At 33.2% G+C, this 10,163-nt stretch overlaps 1 protein-coding gene across 1 annotated transcript; it reads left to right on the plus strand.

The window, feature by feature from the left end:
- Positions 1-911: 911 nt before the first annotated feature.
- LOC129257395 (histone acetyltransferase KAT6B-like) lies at positions 912-9,530 on the plus strand. Its single transcript, XM_064096877.1, has 5 exons — positions 912-1,176; positions 1,602-1,731; positions 2,913-3,068; positions 4,521-4,563; positions 6,188-9,530. The coding sequence occupies exons 2-5, from the start codon at positions 1,602-1,604 to the stop codon at positions 6,420-6,422; spliced, it is 564 nt and encodes a 187-aa protein (XP_063952947.1). The 5' UTR covers positions 912-1,176; the 3' UTR covers positions 6,423-9,530.
- The last annotated feature ends 633 nt before the right edge of the window (positions 9,531-10,163 follow it).

Below are 10,163 nucleotides of genomic sequence, written 5' to 3' on the forward strand. Positions count from 1 at the left end.
AACACAGAATTTTGAAACTCATTAAATATGCTAATTTATTCATATATTTTCAAAACTCACAAAAATACTTATTTATTTGTTGATTGATTTTGATTATTTTTGTTCCATCTGAGAGCTACATGAGGTTCACCAAGGTACTACACAGAGTTAAGAAATTTTGACTAGAAAATTATTTATATGAAATTTATTCATAGATCACAAAAAATTTCTTCTATGTCATTTCTTCATCAATTTCAATTCTATATCCTCAATTTATGTCACCAATATAATTCACTACAGTGTCAACTGGGCTGAAATTAAAATTGTGTTAAATTTCATTGCGAGATGCCGGATGAGCTCCACATCATTGGTGTGCTAGTTAGAAATGGTAGTAGCCAAGAGCAATCCATACAGTACTAAGTAGTAAGCGACTGTGCGGCATCTTTTTTGTATTACTGAACTCTTGTTATGAATGTATCTAGGCCAGCCTGCCACCTGACAGTATTATTGTAAACTGTTATAGCCTGTTTAAAACTTTGGGAATGGGTCAGCAATTCACAATATATATATACACAAATATTTTATTTTGATTGAACACCTTATCGAATTAAATTTTGATGTAAAATCAGTAAATTCATCCAATAAAACACATTTTTCATTTATATATTTCTTACCACAACTGTTTTGGGGCACTTGTTCTGAAAAGGGTGGTCTATTACAATGGGTATAACCCCATTGTATCCAATTATTTTGGAATTTCTATAATACATTTTTTCCAGGTAAACCGATCAAGTTCAAGTTTAAAAATGAAGGAAAAAGATGAACATATACTGGAGCAAGTATTTTGATTACTTATTCACAAATATGATTGACATTATTTTGTATCCTAAGTTAAAAGTCTGAAAGGTTAGACTACTTTCATATCAGACGTTGGGGTGGGTTTTCCCAATTTGGGAAATATCTCTCTCTCTTTGTGAGCTGGGCCATGGACACTAGTCAAGTGCTGTATGTGTTACATGTGTTCGTCCTGCCGGTTTACTCTTAGTTTACTAGTTTGAGTAGTTTCACTTTCTATTTCTGTCCATGATTACTGGAAACAAATCACAGATATACTCAGATTATTTGTGCAGTGTCAATCCAGCAGCATCAAAATTTAAGGTTAATGCTGTGTGACCCTGTCTCACTTCTGCATTCACCGTAAGTACAGTGTTGGTACTCAGCATGGTAATACATTGGGGCTTAATTACTGTGTGTGTGCGCGAAGAATAGACTAAGACTATAATTTTTTTTTAATTGAGATGAATTTCAAGTTTGATAATTCCTGACCACATACATGGACATGTACTGTACTGTACCTTGTATTTGTGGTAGAAGTGAAGATTATTTGTCACTATCACTTTGATTATACAATATGGCCAGTATAGTATTGTCATGCTTAATGTTTGCCTTGATCATGATTCCTCTAAATGTGATCAAATTCTTTGTAATGTAAGTTTAAAAAAATTTGCTGAGCATTATCTTTTAACTCAAATCACAAGTTTTAAGTTGATGAGTGAGAAATCTAGCAAATGTATTAATATTTCCTTACTAAACGTTTGTACCTTGAAATGTTTTATTTTCAGATGCCAAAGACAAGAAGGAGGAGTGTAAAGGATGAGAAGATGGAGAGGAATCTTGAGACAGTTCAAAGTTTGACGGATAGGGAGCTGAGAGATGAACTCTCGTATTACAAAATTTCAGCAGCTATTACAGGTAAATGATCTGTTATCAAATCTTTCAACATCTGTATGATGTCACACCTGATATGAATTTTTCAATATTTCACAAGGAAAGGATTGTCAACAATATTGTGATAAATAGAAACTAACAGTTTTGAGGTAAATTAAATGATGAATTAAAAGAAAAATAACATTACTCTTTATGAATTATAGCTACAGATGTCTTCGGTTGTTGAATTAAGCTGAAGGCTATTATCATAACCTTGGGGTTCATGAAAGACGACACCCAAACTGAAGGTGAAATCACAAATAGCCCCAGATTCTAGTCTTGGTGCAGAGGGAGAAATAAACGAAAATTGTTAACACCAAACAAGATATTCGGTTAGCAGACAACATAACTGTTTACTAGTAGAAGAGCATTTTTCTTTGTACTGAGAGCTATTAAAGGCCAGTCTGAAATTCACTTCTGGTGTTGTCTTGTCCAGGTGATTGTAAAGAAATTCTATTGGGCAAAGAGCGACCCTCCCCCCAAAAAAACCCCTTGTATTAAAGTTTACAAAGAAGTCAAAGTGCCCATACGTCACTACAGGGTTAAATACAAAGCATCATTTCGCACAAAAATGATGAAAATTATATCAATTTTCAAACCCCAACACCATCATTAGCTTTCAACACGAATCTTAAAGCTTATCTACTTGGTACAAATGGTGATCTTTGTTAAAACAAAACTTACACTTTTTGCCTCAAATTGTGTTTTATTTGTCATAGCTTAGTTTTTTAAATAGCAAATTAACATGCATGCTAAAACACGTTACATACATGTATAATCCCTGCAAGCAAATGAAGTGTATCAGCCAATTTAATTCCAAAAGCACTGTCAACGTCACACTTATCTGGGAATCATCAAATGAAGTTCATTTTCTACTACATATTTAGTTAGCTAATAACTTACTTTATAGCAACTGTAAATATGTCTGGAGACAACAGTTGTACATATATATATGCATAAAAGTTTCAAACTATAAGTTCTTTTGCTATAAGATCCATTTTGATGACGGATGCACTGGTTCTGGGGTCACACATGATTACCAATTATTTTGGCACTTCATACCGCCAAAGGATAAAGATTATTTTTACACAGAATGCATTTTCAAGACTCTTTATAAAATCCTAATGACATTGTTCATATGTAATGTAAATGTTTATTATGCTTAGCTTCAACAAGAGGGGCATATGAAAAGAAGTTGGCAAATCTGATGACAAATCCTCCAGCCCCACCCCCAAGACAAGAGGAGGAAGAAGAGGAGGAGGAGGAGGAGGAAGAAGAAGAGGAAGAAGAAGAGGAAGAATTCAGTGATTCTGAACCAGAAGGTAAATATAATATCTAACTGGATTTGTTTAATCATCATTTATTAATGTAAACATGAGATTTTTCCATTTAAAATTTATTTATTTATTCATTTATTTATTTATTCATTTATTAATAAATTGTATTAGTTATTAATTGTTGTATATTTTATCTTTTATCTGTTTATTTATTCATTTAAAAATTTATTTATTCATTAATTTTAATATTTTTTGAGGCAGTGTTTGTCATTAAATATTAAGTCGTTTTAGCAATCAAGGGCAAACTAGGAGGCCCTTTCATTCCTCTCTTTTCCATTTTATCAAGTTAGGGGCTTTGCTGGTGACATTAAGAAATTAATGTTGTTATAAATTTGTTACCTCTTTTTTTCAGTCATGACATGCCCATTTCCCTTTGCTGAAATACACTGTAACAGACATTAATACCCTATTTCGACCTTGTGCATTGTTAGAATTGTTATTGTAGTTATGAATCCCATTCAAATTTCATTTCATTTTGTTGATTAGTTTCCAAGCACACACCCTGTTTTGACAAAACTCCCTTAAGTGGTCTGAGCACTCAGACTATCCAACTGAATGGTATTTCACACTTACAGCTTGTGAAACTAAATGATGTGCAGCAAGGCGGAACTTTAGTTAGAATTTTGTCAAGACCCCATTGTTTATTAAAGTGCCAATTGGGGTCTGGGCCTGCAGACTAAGTTGATGTTGGTTAACTTCGGAATGAATCACATGTATGACTGGTTCTATTGTACAAATGTATGCATCAATTGATAGTCTAAGCATTTCTTTTCAATATTTTTTGATTGCATGTTTTTTGTAGAAAATTACACTTTGAACTGTTTTATCGTACATTCAAACTTTATTTTTTTATTTCTAGGATCTTCACATACATAATATTTCCTTTTATAATAGAAAGAATGAACATTGAAGTTGTAATGTGAGACAGCTGTAACCTAATTTTAATTTTAAGCCTTTATACTTTACAATATTCATGTTGTTTTCTTTGAAACTGGACGCCACTGAAATTTTCTCTACTTCTTCATTGTTCTGTTAAAAGTTAATCTGAAACACTTGTCAATTGAAAAATACAACACCAGGTTGTATGTAGGAAAAAAGAAAAGAAAAAGCAGAAAATACAGCATCATCTGATCAGAAGATTTCCAGTACTATCAACACATTTTTTTGGGTGCAATTTTGGTTTTGAAAAAATTATTACAAAGTAATATTTGACACTGTTGTATCTTGCATGATAATAACAAATAGGACTTCAGTCATGGTGGACATAGTAAACTGCGGGATACATACACTCTGATGTATATAATACACACTGAAACTTGCATTTTTATCTTTTAAAACTTACATGTATATGGTGTATTAGTTAGCTTTTGCTGTATGCAGTTACCACATGATATTTGTTTAGTTCAATAATCTCTTGTCTATTTATCTCGTTTTCAGAAATTCAAACTCCCAGGATATCTGCACGAGGAGATGCTAGAGAGTAAGAAATTTTTTATTTATGTTTTGTGTGTAAATTTCATTTTTTTTATGGTCCTATTCTAAAAATCAGTTTAACTCTATTAAAGTATAATGATTTCCAAAATGACATTGATAACTAGTGCTGGATAGTACATAATTTCTGTTATTTAGGAAAACTGTTACCCTACTCGGGCTCCACACTAACCATTTTTTCTACTGGTCTGACCTGATCATGTCGGAACCAGTAGATACCCAGTTTTTCCATTTTTACTGGTCCAAACCTAAAATTTACTGATCCCAAAGAATAAAGAAAATCATTGAAAAAAAATAATTTCGTGACTTTTATTGCTTATTGTTACCCCCAAGAAAAAAAATCAGTGCACATACACAACATAATTAATGAGAGCCATCAGGCATTTCTCAATTTTATAGAGTCATTTTTGTGAGACGCCATAGCCATATTTATGATTCACAAAAGAGAAAAAATATCATTTGTATCAGTTAGATATTATTTTTACTGGTCATGTTGGACCAGTAAATCTGGCAATTTCTGAAAAGGTACTGGCCCAACAGCAATTTTTACCGGTCTGGGACCGTTGGACCGGTGCCAGTGTCACGTTTTGCCTACATTGTACTTTAAAGATCCTGAAAGTGGTCTGTTTTCTGTTATTTGTGAGGATTTTTTTCCGTCTGATATATGTGCAAATATCCCCACAAAAGTTACAATTTTCTTGTTTGTTTTTAAGTGCTTAATATGTAAAGCCATATATCATTCATGAAAAAATAAAAATCATCATTCATCAAATCAGACGAAACAATAATAATCTTTATCAAATTTAAAGGACAAGTCCACCCCAACAAAAAGTTGATTTTAAAATAAGGGAAAAATCCAACAAGTATAACACTGAAAATTTCATCAAAATCGGATGTACAATAAGAAAGTTATGACATTTTAAAGTTTCGCTTAATATCACAAAACAGTTATATGCACATCTTAGCTGGTATGCAAATGAGGAGACTATGACGTCATCCACTCACTATTTCTTTTGTATTTTATTATATGAAATATTAAATATTCTAATTTTCTCCTCATTGTCAAGTGATACAACGATTAATTCCTCCCTGAACATGTGGAATTAGCATTGTTTGATACTATATGGTTCAGTCAAGTTGGTCCTTATTGTCAAATCTATAAAAAATGAAATATTGTGTATTTCAAACAATAAAATACAAAAGAAATAGTGAGTGATGGACATCATCGACTGACTCACCTAGTTGTGCATATCTCTGTTTTGTGAATAATAAGCAAAACTTTAAAATGTCATAACTCTCTTATTTTACATCCGATTTTGATGAAATTTTCAGCACTATGCTAGTTTGATTTTTCTCTATTTATTCAAGTCAGCGTTTTCCTGGGGTGGACTTGACCTTTAAGTAATTCTCTATCACTTGTACCCATGCGTTGAGATTCTTCACCGATATTTCTTCTTCGTCTCGAGCTAAAACCTAAATTATGGTTTTAAAATGAAACCTGGTCTTGACTTGCAACAGCTGCTTTTGGTTTAGTTAGCCTTTTTGTGATACATACCCATGTATCCCAGACAGAGGTATTAACTGTTTTTCAACCACTTCTCTTTTTATTCAAGGAGGCAAACTCCTGCCACCACCAGACGTCGAGCAGCAGCAGCAGAGGAGAGAGTAGACCAAGAACAACAAACCAGTCCAAGGAAGACGGAGGTTGTCATTGAAGAAGAGGGCGGTATATCATTCTGGGTCCAGCTTCTCATCCTTCTCTTCATCGCTTCCGTTGTCTTTTTGATTTGGTATTTTAGCCAGGACAGACAAGATGGCGGCTCCACTCCTGGAGTCACGCAAGTTTAAATAATGGTCCAATATTCTGTTGTCTGTTCCTCAGGTTATTTCTATTCAGCTTATCTGCTTTGAGCCATAATGGTGCTGTTAACTTGAGTCAAGAGTAAAGTGATTTGAGTTATTAACCCATATGTTTTCAAATATTTCAGCAGAACCCTTCTTTCAGGAACCCTGCCATAAAATGGTATCAGAATTTGTATTTTAATATTTTTAAAAGATCTGACATGACAGTATAGCCAAACCTATCGACATGAAAGGTCACCCAAGGGTAGAAGAATGAGGTTACTGTTGACGAATGTTAACTTGGTGGAAAGTGGTTTACAAGTGACCTTTTCAAGACAGCTTCCAACACATCCTACAAAATACATGACTGGATGCAAGTGACTGTTAAAAAGGAGTTGTCATTTAGACATGCTTGAGTGTATTTTGATATGGTAAAGCACTGTTTTCACAGGGGTCAGAGATATTTTGTATGGATTTGAATGTCAATGTCTAATTTATGCAACAGAAGATTTTTTTTAAAAGATTTGCCAATTGTTTGCGGTGTCTCTTTGTGTCGCTTTTTGTTCGAAAGAAGTTTAAAGAATTAAAATTACTCACGAACAAAAAGCGACCCCCAGGAACAATAGCGAAGCTACCAAACATGTAAGGGCACGATTTATGCACTTATTTTAGTTTTGTAAAATTTGAATGTTGCCATTTTTTTACATTTGCATTTTTGCAAACTTTCGGAAAACGTTTGAGAGCCCCTTGAAAATGATGCTTTACTATAGATACAGTTTCTTTATCTTTCGAACAAGGTTTTTATGACATGGTTCTAGACATTTTGTTGTAAATATAATTTTGTTTCTTTGTAGATATATAGTGTAATGAGAGATTGAGGAGAGATAGGGGGGAGAGAGAGATCATTCAGCGTGGAGTGCCCTGATACCTGTATTATATGTAAGTATTACTGTTTGGCAGATATTATTGTTGCAGTTTATTTATCATCTAATTTGCAAATTAATCACTGGGAATGTAATTTTTGCTGAACAGAATATTTCTAGCCATTGATTTTGAAATCATAACAAACTTGTGCTGTATCCCACTGGCTACAGTGTGAATATGAGCAACATGGGATATACAAATACCTTGTGAAAATATTGTTTTGATCCGCTACATCATTAAGTATAATGTTTAAAAATATTTTGATTGGAGATGACTCCTTTTTTTTTTTAGAACATAAATTTTTGTCTGCTATGACTCAAGTCTCTTTGAAACACTGAAAAAAAAAAAAAATTTTGTTTCATATACTGCCATTTGTTGTGAGTCATAATTTATGTATCATCCCGTTTTTAGGAAGAGATTTTAAAAAGGGAAATGGCTAATTTCATCAACTGTCTAGCAATATGAAATGAATCCACTTTGTGCTGCTCTTGATCAAGGTGAAGTCCAATTTGATTAGCACTTATTTTTCAAATCAGCATCTGTAGTATTTTTATCGCTGCATATTGCCTTTTAAAATTGATGTATCAGTCTCAGTTATACTTGTAAATGGAGATCGATACAGAAATTCTACTGTTTATTTGCTCATTTGTATGAGAAAACAAGTCATTTTGAAGTTTCAATAACATAGCCGAAATGAGGATATAAAGGCAATCCTGTAAAATATGTACGTCCGACCCCCTATATGTGGGACATTCATGAAATTTTCTGTCACTGATTTCTTGTTCTTTTGAAAGTCTGTAATGTTCTCAAAGGACCGTGACGTGGTCAGTTTATGAAGTGAAGTAAAACTTGAGAAAAATGGGGTTCGGACGTACAAAAAGGTTGGATCATTTTATTGAATTGCTCATAAGGGACTATTTTCCTTCAGTGTTTTTAAGCAGCTGACTTAAAATGAAGTATATTATATAATTTTAGTACTCTATTTCAAAGTTATTGGGCCAAATTACAAAATGCGACCAGTCACTTGGTCTAGAATGGATCAAGAGCTGATCAATGCATATTACACAAATTCAGCTTTAATGGTATGGTCAGTAATACTATGCTTACAAAGAAATCCATGAGAAAGGCTTTTTATTCTGATGCTGATCTATAGTACTTGATGACAAAAACCAAAGAATTAACATGACATTATGGGAGCCATGATGTTATTCATTTGGTGTTAAATGGCCATTTTACTGAATGTAAATCATTGATAAACTTTCTTGTTCTATTCCAAGTAATTTCACCACATAGATTTTGGCATGTGCAATAGCCACAAATGAAATTTTGTATTGTGAGATTTGCTCAGATATAAAAAATAAGTATTTATTCTACTGAAATTGAACCTGAATACTGGGTTAAGAAATTCTGATTCTACCTAAATGGCCATTTAAAAAGTACCAGAGGAAGAAATGGCTTTTGCTACTGTATGGTGTATAATGTTCATGTGCTTCCCTTTTTTTTCTGATAACAATAAGAAAATGAAGTGCAGATTTACCATAATGCTAAGAAGTTGTGCCAAAGTTGATATATATTTGGTGGCATACATGTACTGTTGAATATCATAATGCTTTGCTGAGTTTGGTCAGGTGTAATGCTGAAAACATGGCAGTCTTATAGGGAATGAAAAATGTAAAATTTATACTTCATAATTCTGCAATTCACTTTTTTTATTACCACTGTACAGTAATATAGAGTGTTCTATTTGAATGTCAAATGAAATTGTTGATTTATCAGAATCATAATGTAACGTCAAATTTTAATTTTGTTCAATATTTTATTGGTTCTGAAAATAGAAACCTTAAATCTAATTAATGCAACAATTTGTAAACAGTACATGTATGCAATTTATTACATACATATATTTTTTAATTTGAAGATCACGGCATTCCATGTAAATGTTCCATTTTATTATCATTTTTATTCCAATTCATTGGCTCCCTTGAAGGTTTTACTGGCTATTGATGAATGATGTTTCATGTGAAGCCAATGAATTCAGATTTTCAATCCTTGTAAATAGTTTATGACATTAGATGTCTTCTTCTTTTTGAACTTCTTTCGAGTGATGTTTTTGGAATGATTGAATGGATATTTCTATCTAGATGAGATATTTAAATAAAACTTGTACATAATACTGCCTTTTACCAAGAACGACTTCCACTAATGTATTGATTTGTTTGTCTGTACAATCTGGGCACCGTAACACAAAGCTTGGCGATGAATGGCAAATATAAAAGAACACTTCTGATTGGTTCCCGGTCATCATTTTGAACTAAATGCACATGTAACATTGATCTTGATTGGTCAGTCCATTTAGCAATCAATCGCTAATCTTTGTGTTACGGAGCCCCGATTACTATTTGGGAGAGAGAGAGGAGTTGGGATGGAAAGATAGTAAGAGATAGAGAAAGGAAGGAAATTAGATGGTGAAAGGTGAGATGGAGATAGTGAGGGATGGAGAAAGGAAGGAGTTGGGATAGAGAAAGGAGGGAGTCGGGATGGAAAGTGAGAGATAGAGAGATGGAGAAAGGAAGGAGTTGAGATGGAGAAAGGAGCAAGTTGAGATGGAGAGAGCAGGGAGAGAGATAGTGAAAGGAAGAAGTTGAGATGGAGAACAGAAAGAGTTGAGATGGAGAGAGGGAGATGGAGAAAAGAAGGAGTTGACATATAGATGGTGGAGAAAAGTGGAAATAAATGGAGAAGCTAGAGAATTAAATACCTGTACCAGTTGAGATCAAGAAAGATAGAGGTGTGGAGTGTAGGATACATGTTCCGGTATCTATC

This window comes from Lytechinus pictus, chromosome 3 (assembly GCF_037042905.1).
Source record: "Lytechinus pictus isolate F3 Inbred chromosome 3, Lp3.0, whole genome shotgun sequence".
In the NCBI taxonomy this organism is placed as follows: Eukaryota; Metazoa; Echinodermata; class Echinoidea; order Temnopleuroida; family Toxopneustidae; genus Lytechinus; species Lytechinus pictus.

What these genes read in the sequence shown, in the direction of transcription:
- LOC129257395 (XM_064096877.1), top strand. Translation starts at nt 1,602, where the DNA reads ATGCCAAAGACAAGAAGGAGGAGTGTAAAGGATGAGAAGATGGAGAGG. An exon ending in AATTTCAGCAGCTATTACAG is followed by an intron (nt 1,732 to 2,912) that starts GTAAATGATCTG and finishes TATTATGCTTAG; the next exon opens with CTTCAACAAGAGGGGCATAT. An exon ending in GCACGAGGAGATGCTAGAGA is followed by an intron (nt 4,564 to 6,187) that starts GTAAGAAATTTT and finishes TTTTTATTCAAG; the next exon opens with GAGGCAAACTCCTGCCACCA.